Source organism: Phascolarctos cinereus, unplaced genomic scaffold, assembly GCF_003287225.1.
Source record: "Phascolarctos cinereus isolate Bilbo 61053 unplaced genomic scaffold, phaCin_HiC Scaffold_7;HRSCAF=346, whole genome shotgun sequence".
Classification (NCBI taxonomy): Eukaryota; Metazoa; Chordata; class Mammalia; order Diprotodontia; family Phascolarctidae; genus Phascolarctos; species Phascolarctos cinereus.
The window spans coordinates 11723205-11749273 of record NW_027556180.1 but is presented as its reverse complement, the minus strand read 5'-3'; the positions used below and the strand labels follow the sequence as shown (position 1 = coordinate 11749273).

The window sequence follows — 26069 nt, the reverse complement described above, 5'->3', positions numbered from 1 at the left end:
ATTAAGGAGGGACAAAAGGATTGCCTTGCTGCAGTGAAGGCCCTGCTGAAGCTGACTAATATAAATCAATAATGTACCGACTCAGCAGTGGCCAGACCCTCCAGCTCCTGCCCAGCACCACCAAGGGGGAGTGGAGGAAGCAGATGGTGAGAGTAACCCAGGGCTGAGGTTTGGCAATCCACAAGGTGATGAGGCTAGGGGGTGGGGGAAATTTAACAAAGCACTGGCTAACTAGTAAGTGGAGATTGGGAAGGGAGGTAAACAAAGTAAGAGCATGGGTAATGGCCTGAGAAACCCTGAGGGGTAGAAGGATTGGAGTCTCTAGGAGGACAAAGAATGGGCTTGGGGGTGGGGGAAGTAAAGCATAGGAGCAGACAGAATGATAGAAGGTCATGGTCAGATAGGGGATTACTACTGTTTTTAATAAGGAAGTAGAAGATCTTTAGGTAATGCTGAGTTACTGACGGGGTGGATTAATGAGGCTAATTAATGCCTGAAACTGCCCTCTGTCAGATGCCTTAATAACCCAGGTAACATCATAATAACAGTGTCTGATACTGGCGCTGGACTGATGTATTATCCTCTCTATGCTCTCATCCATTTCTTCCAATAACCCAGAGAGATAAGCGGGTCTTATTAAACCTGTCCGGTAGGTGAGGAACTGAGGTTTAGAGAAACCAAGTGACATGCCCAAGGACACACAACCAGTAAGAGTGAACCTAGGCTTCAAAGGCAGGCTAAGGGCTACTGACTAATCCAGTCAAAGAATCTCTTGACTTCCAGGGCTGGAAGGACCTCAAAGGCCATCATTGGTCCAACCAGAACTAATCAGAAAGCTGAATAATCCTTGCACAGCCTCTCAGTGCCAGGGAACATGCTGCTCCAGGTGCTTGGGCCCATTGCACTTCTGGATGGCTCTACCCGTCAGGAAGCTGTTCTCTATTCAGCCCACATCTGCCTCCCTGCACCTTCCCAACTTTACTGCTTCTATTTCTCCCCTCTGGAGCCAAGTAAAACAAGACTAACCCCCCACCTCTCGATGTTATTTCCTCTCTGTTGCACCAACCTCTCTAGCTCCTCCAGGATTAACAGCAGGGCCCTGTGTCAGCCAAGCAGGGCCAATGGTTCTAATTAGGGGAAGGCTTTATGGACCCATCCATTGGACCCACAACCACAGTGCCCATAACCCCAGCTGCCCAGGACCATCACTGGCTACATCCCACCCCCCATCCCATCAGTCCTCAACCCCAGCAGGCCCACATATTGGTGGTAAAGAAGTCCTTCCAAATTCCCATCTCACCTAAATGTGGCGGATGTCCTCCCTGGCTTCATCCTGTGCCAAGCTCTCCAAGGGGTAGTAGAAGGGAGGGAAGTACAGTGCACAGGGCTTCCTTTTGCCTTGAACTTGAGTAAAGACGGCTTTTGCATCACAGCCAAGCCAACTCAATGGTCCCTTCCAGTCCCAGATCTATAACCCCATAAACTATCACCTGCTGTAAACACTGAGGACAAAGATGAGGCAAAATGTCAGCTCAGCCCCTCGAGGATAAAGGATCACAGTCTTTCCCAGTAACTTAGGGGGCAGCCCTGTAGGTCAATGATATATTATTTTTAAATAAGTTTTTATTGATATTTTCTATATTTCCCAAGTGTCTCTCTTACACCCACCGCAGAGAGCCATTCCTTATAATGAAGAGTAACCAAGCAAGAAGAAGAACAAAAAAAAAAAAATTCAGCAAAGCTAACCAGCATATAGGAAAAAATGCACGCCATAGGCAACATTCTGCAGGTCCCCGACCTGTGCGTAGAAGAAGCCTGGGAAGCTGCCTCCTCCTGTTTCCTCTCTGAGGCTAGGCTTGGCCATTATGATTTCTCTTGTGGAATTATCTGCCCTCTTCCATTTTCATTACTGCAGATATTGGGTAAACTGTGTTTCTGGTTCTGCTGATTTTGCTCTGCATCAGTTAGGACAAACCTTGACTTGCCTCTCTGCATTCATCATTGCTTACAGTGTAAGAATACATAGCTGCTGGATGGGCATGGAGTTTGTCTCTGGTTCTTTTCTGCTGCAGAAATTGCTGCATTCGATATTTTGATGTATATGGAGCCTTTTGGCCACTGACTTCCTTGGAGTATATGCCTAGCAGTAGAATCTCTGGATCAATGGGTATGCACACTTTAGTCACTCTTCACACGTAATGTAGATTTTATGAAGGCTGGAGAAGGGAGCTTTGGGGGAGGTGGAGGATGGTGATGGGTCATGGAGGGATGACATTTGTCTTCAAGCATTGCTCTGCTTGGCTTCAGAGGGCCACATCACTTTGGGGGGCAAAGGAAGGATTTTCTGAGAGGCAGATTTAGACTCAGTAAGAAGAAGCTTGCTCCAAATGAGAGCTGTAAATAAGTAGAAGTTTATGGATTCCCCCTCCTAGGAGGTCTTCAAACAAAGGCTAAATGTCCACATGCCAAGCAGTTTATAGAGAGGATTTTTGTGTGTGGGAGAGTTTTGTCAATGGCCACTGAGGTCCCTGCCAAGCCAGAGAGGCAGTGAAGGTGCCAGACCTATCTATTTTCATCAGCTTGCCATTTCATCAATCGCCAGGAGAAATTAATCCACATTTTCTGGATTTGTGCTTCGATGCATGCTTAGATGTATTTCCCAGATAATCAGTTATCAGGGAAAAGAAATGGAAAGGCTGATGAAACAAGACAGACAGACCTAACTGAACTTGGCAAATCACAGATGGTCATTGTCCCCTTAGAATGTCCACAAGGGGGCAGTGGGATCTCGTAAATCTGACAGGAGGGGAGGCAGCAAACGACTCCAGAATTGGAGATGCAGGATCTCGGGCTGCATCCACAGAGGACCCCTGGAGAGGGACAGCGGGGCTCAGATGTCACTCGCAGGGGCTTGTCAACTGGGAGCTTGGATCCTCTCTGCTGCCGGCGCCTCCCCACTAAATTCCACCATATTGATTTTGTGACTGCTTAGGTGGGTATGCATTATACATTGTGTGCCCCTCTCCATCCCCCAAATGTGTAAGATCTCTGTATCTCTAGCATGGAGGATGCATTCCTTGTACATTGTGGGTGCTTAATAAATGTTGATTGATTGACTAATACAGCTTTTACCAAGATGCCTTTTCTGTGGGGAAAAACATGCTAGAAGGGAGCTTAGGGAGACAGCCCAGGCAGGGAGACTGGGGCTTCATTCTTTCCTAATGCTTGCCTCTCTGGGGCCCTTCTACCTCTGATAATAAGGATGCCCTGTGACCCCACTGATCTTTGTATAAAGGAAACTGAGGCTCACAGTGATTAAGTGACTCACTCAAAGTCACAGGGCTGAATATATATGTGTGTACATACATATGTACACAAACATGTATGTATGTATGTATGTATGTATGTATGTATGTATGTATGTATGCATATCAAGGAGCCTCCCAAGGGCACATGTTCTACTTTGCTTTTGGGGGCATCTCTTTATTCCTTGTGAGTTCCTGTGATGCTCCTTGAGGCAATGAGCACAAGATTCGACTCGGGAACACCTAGATTGGGAGTCTGCTTCAGACATTTACTAGCTGTGTGACTCTGGGCAAATCACTTAATTTCTCTGGGCCTCAGTTTCTTTATCTGTAAAATGAGGAGGCTGGACTCAATGATCTTTAAGGTCTTGTCCAGTTCTAAACTTATGATGCTCTGATACTTCATTAGGATTTCATTTGTGGAGAAGACAGTGTCTGATTCAATTGTATCCAATCCCAGTATCTGAGTAGAGACAGCTCAGCTGGGCCAGATGATGGGAGGTTTCAAATACTGGACATAAGAGTGTGGACTTGAAGCCACCTGCAGTAGGGACCTCGCTGCTGCCTTGTAGAATCACTAGCTCCCTTCATGCTCCTCTCCTCCCCCTCAAGATGCTAGAAATCTCTCCCTCTGTAAATTAAGGTTAATATTTACTGACTTGTATGCATGTTGTATCCCCTCACTAGAACGTAAGCACCCTGCAGGCAAGACTTGTCTTTGTTTTTGTGATTGCGTTCCGGCACCTAGCAGAGTGACTGGCCCATGATTGTTGCTCAGTCATTTTTCAGCCGTGTCCATTCTTGGTGACCCCATTTGGGGTTTTCTTGGTAGAGATACTGGAGTGGTTTGCCATTTCCTTCTCCAGCTCATTTGACAGATGAGGAAACTGAGGCAAACAGGATTAAGTGACTAAGTGTTCAGGGTCACACAGATAGTAAATATCTGAAGCTAGATTTGAACTCAGGTCTTCTCAACTTCAGCCCCAGCACTCTATTCACTATGAAACCTAGGTGGCCCATGCACAGCCCTAATAAATACCTGTGGGTATGACTGGTGTGGTGTTTGCTAAGCAGAGGAGTGATAAGATGACATTGGTGTTTTAGAATACCTGGGGAAAGGTGAATATGACTATCCTGGTGCATGGTTAGAAAAGGCATGGGACCAGATGAGAGGCTTCTGTGACGATACAGGCAGGAGGCGCAGATCAGGCTGGGGGTGGGGGCTGAGGAAGAGAGGGATGAAGAGCAAATGGGCCTCATCTTCAGTGTGATGGCTATGAGCTGGACCTGAGGAGGGATTGCCATTAAGGGCGGTGTGGGTACCCCTCATGTTAGACACAGAGTTAGGAAAATCTGGGGTTAAACCCTGCTTCAGACACTCCCTAGCTGCACGACTCTGGACAAGCCATTGATTTCTGTCAGCTTCAGCTTCTTCATCACCAAAGAGTATTAATAATAATAATAGCATCTATCTCTCAGAGTTGGTGTGAGACTCCAATGACATCATGTCCACTGAGCAGTCTGCAAACCTTAAAGGGTTTTATGAATGTCTGTTAAGTAGCACGTTGAATGGAATGCTGGATCGCAAGTCAGGAAGACCTGAGTTCAAATCCTGCCTCACTGACTAGCTGTGTGATTCTGAGCAAGCCACTTAACCTCTCAGTCTCAATTAACCTCATCTATAAAATGGGGATAATAATAGCAACTACCTCCCAGAGTTGTTGTGAAGTTCAAATGAGATAATATCTGTAAAGCACTATAAAAAATTAGATATTAATTATCACTGGACATTGAAAAGGTGAAGGATCATGGGAACAGAGATTTAGAAACTAAAGAGACCTCAGAGGTCATCTAGTTTAACTCTTTCATTTTACAGGTGGGGAAACTGAGGCAAAGAGGGGTGACATGATTTACCCAAGTTACGTGGCTAGTGTACAGCTAGAGGTACAGTTTCAACTGGATCCCTCTGAGGAGATAGCACATCTCTGGAGTCACAGGACCGGGGACTCAACCTGCCTTTGATGCTTCTCGTCTGTGTGATCATGGGCCTCAGTTTGCTCATCTGCAAAGTGAGGGGTTGGTCCCTGAGGTACTTTCAGCTCTAGAGCCATGACCTTGGGACTCTGTGCCTCATATGTGAGCAGAGCTAGTACTGAACACCTTGACAGATCAAACATGACCTCGGTTGGACATTTGGTCTCTGATGGCCAGGCAGGCCCATTCTTGGGGTCACAGTAGACCCCCAAATGATACCCCAACTAACTTCATGTGGGGAAACAGTGCCCAGTAGTGGAGTTATAACACTGACAAATTATGTGGCTTGGAGTAAGGCACTTCCCTTCCCTGGCCTCACTTTCCTCCCCTGAAATGAGGCAGGCCCCAGCAATTCAGACTTTGCGGAGAGAAGAGGTGGTCTGAGAGTCCCTTGGCCATCAAAGAAGCTCACAGGAGGTCTCTCCTGCTCCCCCACCTCATGACCTTGAGTTTACTCTGTCTATACTTGCATATCTACCCTCCTCCAGAACGGAACGTCCTCTAAAGTGGGGGATGCTATCCTGGATTATTCCCAGCACCTGAACAGAGCCTTCCTCAGGGTAGGCACTGGGTAAATAAAAACAGCTAGCGTTCCAAGGTCTTTTTATCGTTGTTCGGTCATGTCGGACTCTTCGTGATCCCGTTGGGGGGTTATCTTGGCAGAGATACTGGACTGGTTTGCCATTTCCTTCTCCAGCTCATTTTACAGAGGAGGAGCTGAAGCAGACAGACTTGCCCAGGGTCACACAGCTAGCACGTGTCTGAGGCTGGATTTGAACCCAGGTAAACAAGTCTTCTTGATTCCAAGCCCAGGGCTCTACCCACTGTACCACCTAGCTGCCCCCACTTTAAGGTTTACAAAGTACTTTATACACATTCTCTCATATGATTCCCACAACGACCCCCTGAGATAGGTGCTAGCATTATTCCTGTATTACAGATGAGGAAACTGAGGCGCAAAAATGAACTGACCTACACAGGATCACATAGTTAGAAAGACTCAAGCAGCATTTGAAATCCAGCTTTCCTGACTCCATACCTAAGACTCCATCCACTGTGTCACCCAGTCTTTTGATGGATTGGTTAAGTGGTGCGAACAGAACCAGATAATTCACCAGTCCTTCCTTTTCTATCACCCCAGGCTTCTTCTCCGGTGCTACATGACAAAGTTGTTCACATCCTGGAACTAGCCTCTGAGTTCATGTCCTGGTGGGATGCCTGGGGTCCCTCCCCAAGGGGGAGCAGCTGAGCCAGGTACCTGGACCCCTTGGTAGCCCCCAGCCCAGGAGAGCTTCCAGCCTGGCATTGCCCTGGCCCGGAGCTCTGGCTCCCCAGGCTCGAGACGGCTCGAGGTCACGGGGGTTGACCAGCAGTGGGACAGGACCTTGCCAGAACCGGCCCCTGAGCCCTGAGGCCTGAGCCAGGAGCTGGCAGGCCGCCTGCTGGCTTAGGTCACTCTTCCTTTCACAGCGCGGGGTTTCTGGGAAGCAGACTCTTGGCCGCTGGCAGCCCGAGGCTCTGGAGACCCTGGAAATCGGCACCTCTGCAGTGTTCATTTCTGCAGTCACAAGCAAGAGCTCCCCCAGCCTCAGTGGTCAACACGCTGCAAAACAACATTTTCTTTTTTTCCTGAAGAAGGTGACTGAGCCGAGAAGGAGGCTTTGCTGGACAGTGACTTCTGCTCCAAGGATTAAGAGTTCCCAGCTCCAGGGCATGTGAAGATCTAAGCCTAGTTCACAGACTCAATCCAACCCACCCCCAGAAGAACTCCCAAAGCACCTATTCTGTGCCAGAAGCAGTGTTGCTGTGACTAGGGAGCCAGCGAGGAAGCCAAGCAGGGCTCAGTCCCGCTGCTGCCGCGTCCTGACTGCACGACCATAGTCCCATCACTTAGGACCCTCAGTGCCCCAGGCAGCTCTCAGAAATGATCAGTTGCAAAGCAGTATTCAGCCTCTGTTGGGAAGGGAATTGTCGCCTGGCCGTTCTTCACGCCAAGGTATGGCAGGTCCATTGCCTATGCCTCCCTCTGTGTACCAGGCTCTAGGCTAGGCAGGCTCTGGGGCACCAGGACAGAACACAAGACAGCCCCTATCCCATCGAGGGTCTTACGTTGTATTGGGTGGGCATGGGAAGGGGAACCAAATATTGACCCATGAGTAAATACAAGTGATTACCGAATTGCAGACTCTAAAAGGAAGGGATGAGCTCTTGGAGTCCGGTCCCTTTATTTACAGAAGAGGAAACTGAGGCCCAGAGATGTGAAGTCACGTACCCAAGGGCACACAGGTAGGAAGCTGCTGAGGCTGGATTCAAACTGAGCTCCTCTGGCTCCCAATCCAGAGGTCTTTCTGCTCCAGTAGGAGGGATGCTGGCTGCCAGGCCACCTCCCTCAGGCTACCACATGGAAGAAGCCTTAGATTTGCTCTGCTTTGTCCTAGAGGGGAGAACAAGGAGCAATGAGGGAAGGTTACCAAGAGACAAAGTTAAAGCTGACATAAAGAAAAATGATCTAAAAGTTGGAGGTATCCGAAAGCACAACGGGCTGCCTCCAGAAATGTCTGCTTCTGGGATGTGGTCGGTGGAGGAATTGCTTTGGCTGGCCTACGCACATTTGTTACAAGGGTCTGGGCTTGTTGCTTTCAATGATGCAGGAAAGGATGAGAGGAAGACTGACTTTTGTCCATTGAAAAACAACTAACTCCAATATCTACACACCAATCTCTTAGGGTCTCCCTCTTGCAAGGGGTCTTGGGAGTAGGGAAACTTCTCAACAGCTAGTGAGAAGGGTAGAGGTTTCCAATCTGAAAGACCAATCAGCTGGCCAGATTTGGGTTAGAGCCAAGATTTCGTAGCCTCTTTTGTGAGTCACAGACCAGTTGGGCCATCCAGTGAAGGCTATGGAGCCCGCCTTAAAATAATGCTTTTAAATGGACAAAATACCTAAGATTATGAAGGAAATCAAGTATATCAAAATACAGTTATTAAAAATATATTTAGGAGCAGCCAAGTGGCACAGTGGATAGAGCACCGGCCCTGGAGCCAAGAAGACCTGCGTTCAAAGCCAGCCTCAAACACTTACTAGCTGTTTGACTCAGGGCAAGTCACTTAATCCCATTGCCAAAAAAAGAAAAAAAGAGAGAGAGAGAGAGAGAGAGAGAGAGAGAGAGAGAGAGAGAGAGAGAGAGAGAGAGAGAGAGAGAGGAAGGAAGGAAGGAAGGAAGGAAGGAAGGAAGGAAGGAAGGAAGGAAGGAAGGAAGGAAGGAAGAAAAAGAAAGAAAGAAAGAAAGAAAAAAGAAAGAAAGAAAGAAAGAAAGAAGAAAGAAAGAAAGAAAAGAAAGAAAAAGAAGAAAGAAAGAAAAGAAAGAAAGAAAGAAAGAAAGAAAGAAAGAAAGAAAAAGAGAAAAGAAAGAAAGAAAGAAAGAAAGAAAAAAAAGAAAGAAAGAGAAAAGAAAGAAAGAAAGAAAGAGAAAAAGAAAGAAAGAAAGAAAGAAAGAAAGAAAGAAAGAAAGAAAGAAAGAAGAAGAAAGAAAGAAAGAAAAATATTTGAAAAGAAACAAATTCATGGACTACAGGTTAATAAATGCTCCCCCCACCAGCTATGTTGCCCCTTGCCTTGGTAAGACTACTTCTAGAGTGCTGTGTGACCCTAGGCAAGTCACTTAACCCTGTTTGCCTCCATTTCCTCATTTGTAAAATAAGCTGGAAAAGGAAATGGCAAACCACTCCAGTATCTTGGCCAAGAAAACCTCACATAGGATCACAAAGAGTTGGACAAGACTGAAACACCTCAGCAACAAGCTGAGTTCTTGGCACCACCTTTTAGAGAAAACCTTGATCATCTGGAGAAGATCCCAAAAAGGGGAAACAGAGTATGGTGGACCTGAAGGCCAGGACATGTGTGGATTCTTCAAAGGAACTGGTCTTGTTTGATTTGGAGAGGGGAAGACCCGAGGGGCTCAGGAGGGCCATCTGCAGGCCTGTCTCCAGGAAGGGTAATTAGATTTATTCCATCTGGCCCTGGAGGGGAAAACTAGAAGCTTTGTATGGAGCAGCATGAGGCAGGAGAAGTGCTGGATACTGAGTCAAAGCCCCATTCCACTACCTTTCTGACCTTGGACAGGTGAGATAGCCTCTCTGAGCCTTAGTTTCCCCATCTGTAAAATCAGGGAGTTGGGTTAGATGCCCTCTAAAGGCCCTTCCAGCTCTAGGTCAGATCCTACAAAATGACAGGTTTAATTCTGATGTAAGGAGAAAGCACCCGACAAAAGGGAACTGTCGCTAAGTGGGAAGGGGCGGCCTCCAGAAGTCTTGGGTTCCCCTCTTTGGAGGTCTTTAGGCAGGTGTGAAATAGAGGGGGTTCTTGTGCAGGTGTGGGCTTGTTTTGGTGGCCACTGAGGTCCCTTCCAACCTTGCGATTCTGTCATTCACACGCTTTTCCTCCAACCCGGCTCTCACCGGGACTAACACATTGCCTGGTTCTGAATTTGTGTTTCCTCGTGGGCCAGGCCCTGGCACTCGCTAAGCAAAGCTGACAGGCACACCCAAGGACCAAGAGGGATGGGCCACTTTTCCATTGCCCTTCGCTAGGTTGGCCATCTTGTCCCCACCTTGTGGCTGATCCCTTTTAGGGTCCAGAAAACCACAAGTTGCTACAGAACCCCAGAATCCCAGAGTTAGAAGGGCTTTCAGAAGTCCTGTAGCCCAACTGTGATATGCCTGGCCAGCGGTTCTTCTAAGAGGGGAGGAGTCACCATGTCCCCAGGCAGCCCCTTGACTTGGGGGATGGTTCTAACAGGTGGGAAGTTCTTCCTGATACTCAGCCTAAAATGACCCCTTTGTCACTACTTCTGACCTTTGGAGCCATGAAGAACAAAGCTCATCCCTCTTCCGCATGACAACCCTTTAAGGCTTTGGTCACTCCAATCAGTCCAGAATTTATGAAGCACCTACTATGTGTCAGACCAAAAAAGAGCATCTTTGCCCTCAGGGTGCTTGAGATCTCCAGAAGGATGGGGCGTGTAGACAACTAAGTAGGGTTAGACACACATCCACACATGCAGCATCCTGGTTAGCAGCAACAGCAGCCCTCTCAACACCACAGTTTCTGCTCCATCTCAGCCTCAGGAGCACAAGAGAAAAGAAATGGGTATATGGGGGTGGGGCGGGAGGGGGAAAGGATGTGTGTGAAACCTCCAACTAGATTGTATAGATCTTAGTTGCTGTATCTGAGGTTAAGTCAACTTTGGAAAGGTCACAGTGGCTGGCCCATTGAATAACGGGCTTTTCTAAACCCAGGGGGCAAAAAGGGCTCAGGGGGAGAGGAAGGGATTTGGTCACTAAGGACTCATGCTTTCCCTTCTCCAGGGCCTCCCAGAGCTCAGCTTTTTTCCCTGGCTCTATCCCTCCAGAGAAAATGGATGAGGCTTTCCTAAGGTGTGACTAGCTGATTATCTCTTGGTTCCTTAAAATGTAGCTCTGGTGTCTTTCTCAGAATTCGGGGGACCACAGCGTTAGGCCTTGTCTAGTCTGGCAGACTTCTAGTGTGGACTCCCCAGCTTCTCTGAGACTGGTCTTCTCCAACTAGAGGGGCAGGAATTCCCAAGGAAGAAGACAGAACCTCTTTATTCCCCATTCCCCTGCCTCCCCGTGCCCAGATGCCACTAAATCCTTTGGCTGCCCCCACTCAGCGCCATCCTGAGGATGGTCCTACGGCATAATAATAATCATGATGATTAATAATGATAATAAATGGCATTTCCAAAGTGCTATACATTTTCAAAGCCCCTACCTTTCACAATAACTTTGAGGAGGAGTTCCTACAGGCATTTGTGTCTCCATTTTACAGATGAGGAAACTGAGATTCAGAGAAGTAATGCCTCTGGTCACACAGCTAAGGAGTGTCAGAGGTGGGATTACAACCCAGGTGTTTCCCAACTCCACAACCAGAATGGCATCCATTATTCCAGACTGCCTCATTAGCTTCTCAAGCCAAACCCTGCTAACCTCGCCCCCTAGTGGCTGCTTCCCATGTGCTCCCTGGTTCTCTCCTCCAATTCAGTCTACACTGATGCCAAAGACATATTCCAAAATAGTCTAAGATACTCTAGTTACTAAAGAGATATTCCTACATAGTCTAAAATATTTTGGTTACTAAATAGATATTCCTGAAACATAGATTTGTCACTTAAAATAAAAATCCAAGTCTAGAGCATAACATTTGAAGCCCTCTACAATCTGGCTCCCATCTCCCTGCATATTCCATTCCATTCAAATTGCCCTGCTAACTATTCCCTGGGGCAACTAGGGGGTGCCATAGCGTGCAGAGCACTAGGCCTGGAGTCAGGAAGACATCTTCATGAGTTCAAATCCAGCCTCAGACACTTATTAGCTGTGTGGCCCTGGGCAAGTCACGTACCCATTGGCCTTAGTCTCTTCATCTGTAAAATGAGCTGGAGAAGGCAATGGCCAACCACTCCAGTATCTTTGCCAAGAAAACCCCACATGAAGTCACAAAGAGTCAGTCACGACTGAAACGACTCAATGACAAAACTATTTCCTGGGTAAGTTGTTCTGACTCCTGTCTCCACTCTGTGAAAGCCCACAGAGGCACCAAGGGGCAAAGAGCGTTTGTACTCCAGGATCACGGAGGTTCTTCACACGTTCTCCCCCAGGGGTGATCCTCAGGGTCCATGACAGATTAGACTTACCTTCTCCATGGCCAGGACACTTGACAAGCTCCTCTTGATATTTAATAATAATTGGAGGAGATGATGAGGCCTGGGAGTGGAGACCGCAGTACTTGTGGGCCTCCTGAAGAAGTGATTGGACCATATAAATCTTCATGGTATTGGGGACATTTAACCAGAAGGCCACAGGATTGGGAAAGGCCCAATGTCTGGGTCCTCTAGGCTCAGGGAAGGTAAGGGTCAAAGCTACTTGCTGATGTACAGGAGGTCATTGTGGTGGTGATGGTGGTCAGTGCTGGTCCAGGGGCCTCTTGGTCAAGCTCTGGGGTCTTCCTGGGCATCTTCTAAGTATCAGGGGAGTGAGCCATGAGGCACAGGGGAAAACAAGAGTGAAATATGGAATAAAACACACACACACAGCACCAGTATATCCTGCCTAGACTATTAATTGTGACCAGAATTATTAAAACGGACTCCAGCAGGGCAAGCATCGTGGGTCACTTGTCCTTAAAAGAATCAACAGAGCAGCAGAACTGCTGACCAGCTGGGGGGTTGGTCATCCCCAAGTGCCCGTCAGTGCTGGTGGAACCATGAACCTTGCTATGGAGCAAAGAGGAGAACATAAGCAGGAATGGGTAGAGGATCACAAGTCACAGATTTAGAGCCAGATAGGACCTCATGAGGCATCGGTCCAACCCCCTCATTTACAGATGAGGAAACTCAGGCCCAGGGAAGGAAAGCGACTAGAGGTTACACAAATGCATGTCCCCTGGCTCCCAATCCCACACTCCCGTGATACTACACTGCCTCTGGGCAGGACATGAAATCTGCATATTTGACAAATAAAGGTTAAGTGACTTGCCTAGGGTCACATACCTAGTAAGTATCTGAGGCTAGACTTGAACTTAGGTCTTCCTGACCCCAGGTCTAACCCTCTGTTTACTGAACTGCCTAGCTGCCCCAAGTATATTACTACATTTTCAGGTGGTTATGACAGAAGCACAGAATCTCAGAGTTGGAAGGGACCTCAAAGGTTATCTGGTCCTGACAAGGACTAAACTGGAATGAGGATTGACATGAGAGGTAGTGGGGTGCGATGGATAGGAATCTGGACTTCAAATCAGGAGGCTCTGGGTTCTAACCCTGCCTTGTACACTTACTAATTCTGTGCCCCTAGTTTGATGCCAAGAACCATTTATCGAGTTCTATATTCCCAGTCTAACATCATTATCTTTGATAGAAATAGTAGAAGTAAAACAAATTTGGGGGCTCTGCCCTTGGCCGACTGTCATCATCTTCCTGCCCAACTCCATCCATGGTCCTCTGCATACCTGGCTCTTCCTCTTGCCCCCACCATGCCTCCTCGTCTTGAGTCGTCTTCCTCCTGTTTCTCAACCATCACTAGACAAGGCTTAGTCGTCTTGGGCACAAGGTCATAGTACACTTTGTATTATTCTCTGTTGTCTGCCTTGGCTCCTATCTCTGCTACATTAGGTTTTTCAAATAGAAGTCGGGGTTCCTCAAACAAAGCCCTTCACCTCGTTAGACATCTCTCCCTTTCCTTGCTCATCAGAGTCATGTACATTTTGTCCAAATGCCCCTTGGGACAGCTGCCCCTGGAGAATTTTTGTTGTCAGATCTTACCTCTCCTTTTCCATTGCAATCTGCCCTCCACAAATCCTGAATGTTTCTGAATGTACCGAGCTTTCTCCTTTACCTCTCACAGATTCTAAGATGAAATGGTCATTCCCCCCAAGGTTCACATCATTTCTATTTATTGCTTCATCTACCTTTTGAAGAAAATTATCATTAAGCCAGGCATTTATCAGTCACTCTGCTATTAGCAAAGAGCAAACCCCAACAGATGTCTGGGTAGTTGGGGTCAACTGTGAGCATGCTCTCATGGTGCCATGCCAGGTTCCACTGTAAACTCATCTTCTTCCTCCCTCTGATGGGGGAGGGGGGTTGCGGCACTGGAGGAGATTTCTCTGTTTCTTCCTCTTCACCCTATGCTTTCCTTGTCTGGCTCTTAGATTTCCTCGCATGACTACAGTCACATTACAAATGTAACTTCACTGCTTCTTTTATTAATTCCGTTTCTTTCGAATAAGGTATGACCATCCCTAGCCATCCTGCAGTCATACTCACATCCCACCCGTTCTCAGAGAGTGCATTCCTCTCAAGAGTGGATGCCTGAATTTAGTCATACACCCTGCTCAGGTCTAGAATAGAGGAACACATGTGTGCCCAGGTTGACTCTGAAGTTCTGGGAGTAATAACAGGCATTAGCAGATGAAGACGGTGATAGTGTGACGGGCTCAGTCACTATTACATGGTCTGAACTCTGTTCCCAGGGCATGCTGGAAGACTCCTGGGGTTCCTTCTGACTTTGAGATTCTGTAATTCAAACAAGGCAATGGTGCCCTTGTGGGGGCCAAGAATTCCTTAAAGATCTGTAGATGATTCAGGGAATATAGTCATGCCTCTGAGAAGAGAGCTGCTAGGAACAAGTTGATGCCACAGTTGAGAGCTCAAAGAGGAACAACATTCCGGCTTCTTGGACGCTGAAATCCTAGTAGTAATCGGGGCAGCTAGCAACTGGGGGAGCAGGCCATCGAAGGACGGTGGCTGCCCATCACATGGCATTGCCCTTGCATCATTGAAGGCAGTACTCTGTGGCAGAGGCACTCTGGGCACTCAGTGCCAGCCATTGCGCTCCAAGGACCGCCAGAAACCACGGGAAACAGATACATCGTAGGGTGAGGGTTCCCCAGCATTCCCTGACCTGGGTCAACGGTGGATGGAGGTCCTGAAAGATGGGACCTGAGTTCCACATTCTTTTTCAGATATGGCTTGGACCAGATGGCTGCTGAGGCCCTTCCCAATTCTCAGTTCCTGTGATCTCCATAGCTACTGGCCAGTTCGGGGGGGGTCAGGGGGATAACTTGCCCAGCTACAAACCCCAGGACTAAAAGTGTCCAAGTTCACCAGCTCTGATACTTAGGAGATTCAATGACTGGTGAGCCTGCAAGAATGAATGTTAGACATCTCAACTCCTTGCGTTAAGGAACAAGAGAAAGATGATGGCCCAAGCCCAAGGCCCATGATCTCTCCCTTATCCCTGAGGAAGGCAGCTGGTCCCTCTGCCCTTCGTATGGGCTCTCTCTCTATTCCGGCCCCCTAGTGTCTACTGGTCTGACAAGGCCAGGTGTGACTAGACCTAGCCTGGGGACATGTGCCAAGACATGAGGTGTCATGGCAGTCACAAATATGTATGGGACACAGGACCTGGAAGGACAGAACTAAGCCCAGACCACAATGCAAAGATTCTGCTTGCTCAGGGCAGCCAGGAATAGGGCAGATTCCTCTCTGAATTCTTCCTTTGGGGAGTCCATCCAGCTTTTGGCACATCGGTCCACTCTGTCTGCCTCTCCTCAATCCAGGAGCTGACTCACCGTCCAGAAGGCACAGGACCTGTCTCTGACTGAGCTCTGCCCTTGTCTAAGTTCCTGGATCTAACTGGCAATTACAAAAAGCTCTCTGAATTCTGAGCCCAAGCCCTCCACAATCTCCAGTGAGGGGATTCCTCCATCAGCAATAGCATCACATGTTGAGGGCCTGCCCTTCCCCTCGGTGGACCTCCCTGATAAGTGAAATATGACCAGGACAACTTTGGCGTGGCCAAATGGGAATTCTCGGGGATGGAATGGCCAGTACAATTAGATCTGAGCCAGGAGTGCAGCTGGCCATTCAACCAGGCCAGAAAATTGTTCCAGAATCTGAAACCACCTTCCCCAGACTGGGAGACCATGTTCCCAGTTTGTGTCCAGCAATTTGAGCTCCCAGGGCAAGCAGGATGAAGCACAACCTCAAATCAACTTTGTAATTTATCATGTGAAAGTAACATAAGTCGTTAAGACCAATTCAGTTGAGTGGGAAAGGGAACTAGTTACTAGAATCATGATTATCCTTTCATTTAGCTGGAACCTTTGTCCAGACCGTAACAGGTAGCTGGATAGAGAATTTATAGAGCTGATTTATCAGTATATGTATCTTACATCCAGCATTGAGGAGAAAAACAGCAAATTGGATTGTCTTTAAGAAATCTCAATGTTATTTTAATGAACTTGTTCTGATACAAAGGTCCAAACGGTACCAGATGCATCTACAGATACTTGTTCATGGGGTCACAGATTTAGAGCTAGAAAGGTCCCTAGAGGTCCTCAGGTCAAACCCCCTCATTGTACAGATGGAGAAACTGAGGCATAGAGAGGTGATGTGATTTGCCCAGGTTCACATGACTGGTAAGCACCTAAATCAGGATTTGAACTCAGGTCTTTCTGATTCTAAATCTGTCATCCAAGGAGAGAAATTGACCAGATGTTCTTGAAGGTCTTATCTAGCTCCAGATCTGATAAGGAGATTCTAGTGGTTCTGCCCCTGCTAGGCTGGTTCAAGTAAGGGGCAGCAGAAGGCAGTCATGGGGGAGTCTCCAGGAGAGGCTGGGTTGAGGGGTCCTGGGCTCCTCCAGGAGAGGCTTTGGGGTGGGGTAGGATACTGGGCTTCTCCAGGAGAGGCTCTGGAGGTGGGAACGGGGTCCTGGGCTCCGCCAGGGAAGGCTGGGTGGAGGGCTCCTGGACTTCTCCAGGAGAGGTTCAGGGAAGGGGTCCTGGGCTCCTCCAGGAGAGGCTCTGGGGCCAGGGGGGGCAGGGTTTGGGGGTAATCTTCCTGGCTTTGACATGGAGCTCAGTTGGCCTCACCCAAGGAGCAAGGCTCTTCAGGTGGGGGTGGGGGTGTCCTGGGCTCCTCCAGGAGAGGTTTGGGGGAGGGGTCCTGGGCTCCTCCAGGAGAGGCTGGGGGAGGGGTCCTGGGCTCCTCCAGGAGAGGCTGGGGGAGGGGTCCTGGGCTCCCCCAGGAGAGGTTCAGGGAAGGGGTCCTGGGCTCCTCCAGGAGAGGTTCAGGGAAGGGGGTATGGGGGGGAAATCTTCCTGGCTTTGACATGGAGCTCAGTTGACCTCACCCGAGGAGCAAGGCTCGGGCAGTGCCTCCCTGCTCCAGCTGCTGCTGACGTCAGCAACACCGAGAGGAGCGCCCGAGATGCCTCCAGCTCCCCTCAGGCCCTGAGTGCGCGGGGCCGAGCAGCAGCAGCAGCTGGAACCCATTACCCTGGCAGAGGCTTCTCGGCCACGGCTTTGCTAATAAGTGACCTACTGTAAACGTTAGCAATGACTGAAGTTTATGAATGTGGAGCTGCCTTCCCGTTAACATGTGGCGCCTCCGATACCCTGGGGTGAAGGGGAGAAGGGGGGAGGAGGAGGAAAAGGAGATGGAGGAGGGGAGAAGGAAGACACAAGATGGGGAAAAAGGAATAGAAAGGGGGAGGGGAGGAGGAGAGAGAAGAAAGAAAGGACCAGCTTTGTTCCCTGAAAGGGCGTCTCTGCAGCAACCTCTGCATGCCCAGCCCACTGAGAGCCCCCCAAGCTCATGGAGTGCACAGAGCTGGAAGTGCACTGCGAGCCCCTTGGGTTCCCAATCCCTCATTTTACAGGGACGGAAAACCAAGTCCCAGGGATGTTCAAAAGATTTGAGATCCTAGAATTTTGAGCTAGAGGGGGTCTTGGAAACCATCTGGTTCAGGGGTTCTGAAACCCCAGGGGGCCCATGGACAGATTTCTGAGGGTCCATGAGACTGGACGGAGAAAACATGATGTCTTCATTTTCACTAACCTCTGGTTACCTTTATAATCCCATTTCTTTTATCTTAATGCATTTAAAAACATCATTCCAAGTCCATAGACTTCAGCAAACTGCCAGAGGGAGTCAGGCACAAAAAGGCTTAAGTTCTGGTCTAGTTCAATCACTTTATTTTGAAGAGGAGGAAACTGAGACCTTGGGAAGTGACTTGTCCAAGGTCATACAACCACTAGGTTAAGGTCTCTGCTGACTCCAAGTCAAGGGCTCCTTCCTTTGCATAGGATCACATTTTGGGGATGCCCCGTACTCTACCACTTTGGAGGCTGCAGAAAGGCCTCAATCTCTGGTCAAGGCTAAATGTCTCCGGCCATAGACACAAGCTGCCTGCCTTCCAGTGCAGCTGGATGTTTTATAAATATGACAGAATTCCATTCTTTCACTGACTTCTCTTCTTCACCCACTCATGGCCCCCCCCAAGACCTCTCTAGCTTTCTTGTCCACATTATCTCTGCCCCACTGCCCACCCACCCCACACCTACATCGCTCACTGGGCTCTTCTGTCAGGCATTCAATAACGTGCAGGCCAAGGCACAAAGAAATGCCCCAGGGAAGCTCCCGGCCTCCGGCCGTTGGTAATGCTCACCGAGCCTCTCCTCTATCTCCCTTGTTAACTTTGGAATCTCTTAAAGGGGCAGGGACCCCACCAACCCCCTTCCCCCCCCCACAGACACATATACACATACATATACATACACACACACACACACACATGCGCACACACATGCGCACACACATACACACACACACACACACACACACACTGGGGACCTGTGGTTTCACTGGCTCATGACTGTCCCTCTTTTACAACTTAGTGATTTGGAAGAAAGACTGGAATCAACCCAGAAAGAAAGATGGGAAGACTTTGAGGCAACCGGACTTGCCCAAGTTCATGTGTCCAATACCATAGGAAGGAGGACTTGAACTCAGGTCTTCAGGACAGCTTTCTATCCACTGAACCATACTGCATATAAAGATCAATCAATAAATCATGTCTGTCATTTATTATTATATCATCACAATAAGAGACTGTTATTATTTATTGAGCACCTACTATGGACCAGCAACTGAGCAAGGTGCTGGGGCTACAAGGAGAAGGAATGAAACAATGTTCAGTCGTTTTCAGGCCCTCCTGAACTCTTCATGACGCATTTGGGGTTTGCCTGGGAAAGATACTCGAGTGGTTTGCCATTTCTCTCAAGGAAGGAAGGAAGGAAGGAAGGAAGGAAGGAAGGAAGGAAGGAAGGAAGGAAGGAAGGAAGGAAGGAGGGAAGGAGGGAAGGAAGGAGGGAAGGAGGGAGGGAAGGAAGGAAGGAAGGAAGGAAGGAAGGAAGGAAGGAAGGAAGGAAGGAAGGAAGGAAGGAAGGAAGGAGGGAAGGAAGGAAGGAGGGAAGGAAGGAAGGAAGGAAGGAGGGAAGGAAGGAAGGAGGGAAGGAAGGAAGGAGGGAAGGAAGGAAAGAGGGAAGGAAAGAGGGAAGGAAGGAAGGAAGGAGGGAAGGAAGGAAGGAAGGAAGAAGGAAGAAGGAAGGAAGGAAGGAAAGAAGGGAGGGAGGGAGGGAGGGAGGAAGGGAGGAAGGAAGGAAGGAAGGAAGGAAGGAAGGAAGGAAGGAAGGAAGGAAGGGAGGAAGGAAGGAAGGAAGGAGGGAAGGAAGGAAGGAGGGAAGGAAAGAGGGAAGGAGGGAAGGAAGGAGGGAAGGAAGGAAAGAGGGAAGGAAAGAGGGAAGGAAGGAAGGAAAGAGGGAAGGAAGGAAGGAGGGAAGGAAACAGACGTTAGCAATCACCTACTATGTGCCAGCTACCATGCTAGATTAGCACAGTTCCTGGCACATAGTAGGTGCTATAGAAATGCGTATTCCCTACCTACTCAGCATCGGAAATACAAAGAAAGACAAAAGCAGCCCCTGCTTTTAAGGAGTTTGTAGTCTAATAGGGAAGACAGAATGCAAGCATATATACAACAAGCAAGCCCTACTCAGAGGAAAAATAGGAAATAGTTAATGGGGGAAGGAACCAGGATTGGGGAAGGCTTCCTGTAGAAGGTAGGGTTGTAGCCAGAATGGAAGGAAGCCAGGGGAGCCAGGAGGCAGCGGTGAGCAGGGAGAGCCCTCCAGGAGTGAAGGACAGGGAGAACAAATGCCCTGGACTGAGAGACGGTGTGTCCTATTTGGGGAACAGCCAGAGGTCCAGAGTCACCGGATTATAGGGTATGTGGAGGAAAGGGGACTGGAAAGACAGGAGGAGACCAGGGTATGAGGGCTTTAAATGCCAAAGACTATATATCTGATTCCAGAGCTAATAAGGTGGATCCAATGAGGAGCTTTACATTCTGAATGGTGGATCAAGTATGTATGTGTACAGATACACACATCCATACATCTGTATACATACATGCATAGTTGTTCAGTTGTATCAGTCATGTCCAACTCTCCATGACCCCAATTTCTTGGCAAAGAGACTGAAGTGCTTTGTCACTTCTTCTCCAGCTCATTTTACAGATGAGGAAACTGAGGCAAATGGGTGAAGTGACTTGTTCAGGGTCACACAGTTAGTAGGTATCTGAGGCCGGATCTGATCTCAGAAAGATGTCTTTCTGACTCCAGGACCAAGCTCTATTCACTGTGCCATCTAGCTGCCCCTATATATGTATGTATGTTTTTATATACAGAATAAATATAATAAAGATATCATACACATGGTCACACATTTAACTACCGTGTGATCCAAAACCCAGGCAGCCTAAAACCAGGCTTTGGGCATGGCTCAGTCTCAAGAATTCCAGGGACACAGTTCAGGTGCTTGGACTCAAACCTCCTAATGCACCATTCCCACTGGAAACAGGCACACATTTCCCCAGCTGCATCTCCACTCCTGGCTTCCTGAAGGGTCCGTGTCCAGGCCATCGGGAAGCTTAGGATCCAGGGTACTAGTTTCTCCCTCAATTGCTTTTCTTTGATCATCTCTCCGTACCTGCCCAAAACCTTTGATGGTGCCCTCAACCTGTTTTCCAACACAGTCACCCATTGGCTCATAGGCTGGGCTGGTCAATCAGTCAGTCAACAAGCATTAAACTCTTAGTATGGGCACAGGAAATACAAAGAAAGGCAAAGGTGATACATACCCTCAAGGGTCTTGTATTCTAATATAACACAGAAATAATGAGACCCCAAAAGATCTATGGAGTAGATGGACAGTCGGGTCAGAGGGAAGGCACTGGGGGCAGGGGATGAGAAAAGTCCTGAGGAAGTTGGGAGGTGAGGAGAGGACTCCAGGCCTGAGAGACAGCCAGTGAAAATACAGAGAATCGGACAGAGAGTCTTGTGAGAACAGCAAAGGGGAAGGTTTAGTGGCTCCGAGAGGCTGGGGAGGGGAGGAAGGGAGGAGAAGCCTGGAAAGGGAGGAAGGGGCAGATTATGGAGAGCTTTGGCAGACAGATGGTTTTTTATTGCATGTGGAAGGCCACAGGGAACCATGGGGGTTGCTGGAGATACGCGGAGCTGGGGCAGAGGGAGGAGCAAGGCAGGGTTGACAGGGTCCAATGCCCTTTAGGAAAATCACTTTGACATCTGAGTGAAGGATGGCCTGGGGTGAGGACAGACATGAGACAGCTCGACCAGCCAGGAGGCTACTGCCAGAGTCCAGGCATGAAATAATAAAGGGCTGAGCTGGGGTGGGGGTCATGTGAGTGGAGAAAAGGGGACTCCAGTGATTTGTGATGTTGTGATGGTAAAAATAACAAGATCTGGCAACAGATTGGCTCTATGCAGTGAGAGAGACAAGCACAACACTAAGGTTGTGGACCTAGGGAACTGGGGGGCCGGGGGCGCTTCCCCATGGTAACAGAAAAGTTGAGAAAGGAGAAGAGTTTGGGGGGGGAAATGATGAGCTGCTTTGCACATGTCAAGTGTGAGGTGCCCACAGGATAGTCAACCAAGATGCCCCAAAGTCCCAGGCCTGTCATCCACCCAGTGGCTTCCAAGATCATCTCCCCACCTCCCAGCACCCTCCTCCTCTTTCTGTATTAGCCAAATCTTGGTTGATATGCCCATCGTTTATGAACAAGACTGGTTCAAGACATGAGGCCAAGGGCTGGACACTTGGGACACAGATATAACCCTGTCACCCCCTGGCTAAAACCAGGGTGACCCAAACACAGGAACACATGTAACATATGTCGAGGCGGCATTCCCCACCCCAGGCTCTCTGCCCCGAAATATTGCAATTTTACATGCACACGCACACACGTGCGTACACACACACATACATGCACCCTGAAAATCTTGGTTGTGCTTTGTCTACTCACCTGGAAGACCTTCAAAGGCAAGACGAGGTCTGGCTGCCTCACTACCCAAATAGAGCAGGAAGCCTCCAATTGTGAAGTAGCAATAGTAGGAACAAGGCAGGAATCCAAGACAGGGAATACGGATTCAGAGCAGAGTTCTCCCCTTAACTAACTGTGTGACCCTGGAGAAGTCATTGCACTGGCTCACTGGGCCTCCGTTTGATCTTCTGTAAATAGGGGCCACAATGCTTAAAGTCCCCCAGCTTTTTGGGAACACTTGAAGCATGCTACAGATAACAATGGCCACCAGCCAGCCAGTTTTGGGGGGGTTTACACCCATTTTCCCATTTGGTTTTTTTCTACATCTATTTTGTTTTTTGGTGAGGCAATGAGGTTAAGTGACTTGCCCGGGGCCACACAGCTAGTAAGTGTCAAGTGTCTGAGGCCAGTTTTAATTCAGGTCCTCCTGACTCTAAGGCCGGTGCTCTATCCACTGTGCCACCTAGCTGCCCTCTTTTTCTACATTCTTTTGAAGAAGACAGTACAGCCTTTGTGATCTTTACCGCACAAATGAGGAAACTGAGACTCCTGAATGGACATTGACACCTAAAGCCAGATAGCTAGTAGAGGACAGAGCTGGCACTGGAAGGACAGTCCTCTCTCCCCCATGCGCCAGCTGCCTCCATACTCAAGCCTCACACAGAACCTTGCCCCTCCATTGACCTCATTCTCATGTTTTGTCGTGCTTTTCCACTAGTCCGTCCATGAGAGATCCATCTGAACTAAACAAGACTCTCTCTTAAAATACAAATGCTCCTGCTAGGAGGAATGACTTGAGAATCGTGGAACTTGAGTTCTCAAGGAAATCCTGGGAACTGAGTTGACAGAAAGGAAAAACTGAGGCAATTCATAGAAATGGACCCTGGGATCATCATTCTAGAGCTGGAAGCAATCTTAGAGATCGTCTAATCCAACCTTCACATTTTTCAAATGGGGAAACTGAATCCCAGAGACATGAAGTGGTTTACACAAGGTAGTATGGGGCAGAGCCTAAGATTTGAACTTGGGTCTTGTGACTCCAAGTTCCACATTCTTCTCACTGCACCATAAAGGTTCACTATCAGGGCAGACAGAACCAGCACTAGAACCCAGGGATCCTGACCTCCTGTTTTCATTCAGGCTGCAACATTAAAAAGGAGGAGAATAGATGAGGATCTTGCAGAAGCTCTAGGAGTGTCAGGCTTGAAGAAGAAAAGGCTGGGGGGGGTAATTACTATCTTCAAGAACCGGGAGGTTTTCACCCCAAAGAAGTCATGGATGGACTTATGCTGTTTGCCCTGGGAGGTCAGAATCTGGAGCAATGTGTAGAAGTCTTGAAGAGACCAGTTTAGGCTTGATATCAGGACAAACTTCCTAATGATGAGAGCTATCCCAAAGTAGAGATGGGGGCTCTCTCACTGGAGGTCTTCAAGTAGAGACTGGATGAGCCCTTGTTAGATATGGTATAGTGGGGGCTCTTGGGGGTGTGGGTCAAGCTAGAAAGTCACTGAGGTCCCTTCCAACTCTGAAATTCAGAGATTGGGGGAAAGGGGCTGGCAGAGACTCCTTTATCCCCATTAGCACCTCCCCCAGAGGGAGAGAGAGAGAGAGAGAGAGAGAGAGAGAGAGAGAGAGAGAGAGTAGCAGTCAGGATTTCATGAAAATCAAAAGAGAAATGACTGAAGAAAGAGAAGCTGGTGTCTGCCATCCAGAGGCTCAAGTCTGTTGAGGGCTTCTTTGTAAAGGAACATGATCCCACAGAGATGCCCACTAGACCGTGGCAGTGACAAGCCACCTCTCTAGGGCTCAGTGGAAGGCTGGACCTCAGCAATCACAGGAAAATCACTGGCTGTGGAGTAAGAGACCCTGGCTTCGTTTGGTTCTGCTGCTTCCTAGCTAGGTGACATGGGACAGTCTCTTCCCTTTCCCGGGGCTCAGTTTCTTCATCTGTAAAATGAAAGCTTTAGTCTAAATGACCTCTACGGTCCCTGCCAGCTCAGTATCCATGATGCCAGGATTGGTTGCTGGGCACTGCCTCACAGGGGAAGTGTTCACTTGCCTAGTCACGTGTCTGTTGACTATTGGTTTGGCAGAGACATACATTATGGAGGAGGAGGAGGGAATGTTTGTCAGCCGATGGGGATGACTAGGAGCTCCCATAGGAGGAAGGGGACATGGTCCTTGCCCAGTTCTGTCTGTTTGCTTTGACTGCAAAATTGTGCCTTAGAGCTAAGATGCCAGGGTAAAGGGCACTGAGGAAACCTGTTGGTCAATTATAGACCATGTGGCCCAGAATATTCCCTCAGCACCCAGAGCCCTTGGGAGGCATTTTCCAGGAAATGGGAGTGGAAGAAGGTTCCCTAGCCTCCAGTCTGGCTTTGCTTGTGCCTGGCTTCCAAGGAAGGAAGAGAGAGAGAAAGAGAGAGAGAGAGACAGAGAGAGAGAGAGAGAGAGAGAGAGAGAGAGAGAGGAGGGAGGAAGGAAGGAAGGAAGGAAGGAAGGAAGGAAGGAAGGAAGGAAGGAAGGAAGGAAGGAAGGAAGGAAGGAAGGAAGGAAGGAAGGAAGGAAGGAAACAATCACTTCTTAAGCATGTGTGCAGGCACTCTGGTAAGTGCTTAACAAAGAACATCTCATTTGATAATCTGTCAGATTACCTAATTTGATAATTGGTAAGAAGCCTCTTTGCAGCCTTTGAGTCCATATAAGAGCAAACAAGCTGCTTTTAGGTAGCTTCTTTGCAAAAAACAAACCCACCCTGCCTTTATCTCCCTTCTCTCTCCTCCCACCTATTAGCTCCCTCCTCCCATATTTTCCCTGGTTCTGGGGAATGTCTAAAAGACCTCAGGCTCCCACTGCTCCCCTTCTACTCCCCCCCAGCCCTGCCAGGACCCAGGAGTCTAATCAGAGGATTGCGAAAAGCAGGCTTCATTCCAGATGAACCACTTGGGGAAATGAACTGCTTCCCCCTCTTCCCTGGTGCCTTCTTTTTCTCTTCTTCAGCAAAGGAGTGGTGGAAAGAATGCTGATTTGGAGCTGGAACTCTCTACCCACATTCTGCCTCTGCCACTTACTGGTTGTGTGACCCTGGGCAAGTCACTAAACCTCTCTGTGCCTGTTTCCTCATCTGTAGAATGAGGATCTGATAGGCTCTGGTGCCCCTTCTGGCTCTCAATATTTGATCCTGGGAAGTCTCTTCACTCCTCCAGGCATGTTTGTCCTCAACTGCAGAATAAAGAGTGGAACAGGGTGACCTCTGAAATGACTTCCACCCCTAAATGCATGATGCTGTGTCCTGGCCCCCTCCCATTCCCTTTCATGGTTGAGGCAGAGGTGAAAGGTGAGTCCTTGGAAAGGATAACATTACTTAGCTCCAATCAGAAGATGAGGATCCCTTTATGACTCATGAACTAAAGCCACCTGGCTGTCCCCATTAGTCCTGGTGGGGTATGGGAGGATTTGGCCAGACCATAATGCTCTTTGGCCACATACTTTTCAGAAACTAGAAGACACAGTCCTAAGCCCAGAGGCCAAGAGAGAAGACAGAACCCTGTGGGTGCAGGGCGAGGGTGGACGGACTACGCCTACACCTGTGCCTGCCAGGATTCGGCAGATTGTTACTGGCAGTCTGGCGGAAGACCCCCTCCAAGGTAATAAGTGGGAAGCCTCCTGGGCCTAGGGACACGACCTTCCTACTCTACCATGCCCCCCTGACCAGTCCCCTTCCTGGACATTCCATCTCTCATCCATGCCTTCCCTTGGTCAGTACCCCCTTCCCAGAATGATGCTTCCAAGCTGATGCTTCACTGACCCAAGTACTACCACCTACTCAAAGCCTCTCCACATCCCCTCAGTGGGCATACCCTCCTGAAAAACCGCTTTATATATTTCTGCATTGACTTGTTTGTGGACATGATTCCCCCAGCAAAATGTAAGCTCCTTGAGGGCAGGGCCTGGTTCAGTGTTGTCTCTGCATCT

General features: G+C 48.7%; 1 protein-coding gene across 1 annotated transcript in view; it reads left to right on the top strand.

Annotated features, from left to right (window-relative positions):
- The first annotated feature begins 24683 nt into the window (after positions 1–24683).
- CROCC2 (ciliary rootlet coiled-coil, rootletin family member 2) overlaps positions 24684–26069 on the top strand; it is a 106861-nt gene continuing 105475 nt past the window's right edge. The window contains exons 1-2 of the mRNA XM_078147649.1: positions 24684–24701; positions 25591–25741. Of these exons, the coding sequence (XP_078003775.1) occupies positions 24684–24701; positions 25591–25741 (169 nt within the window). The remainder of the gene's footprint in view (positions 24702–25590; positions 25742–26069) is intronic.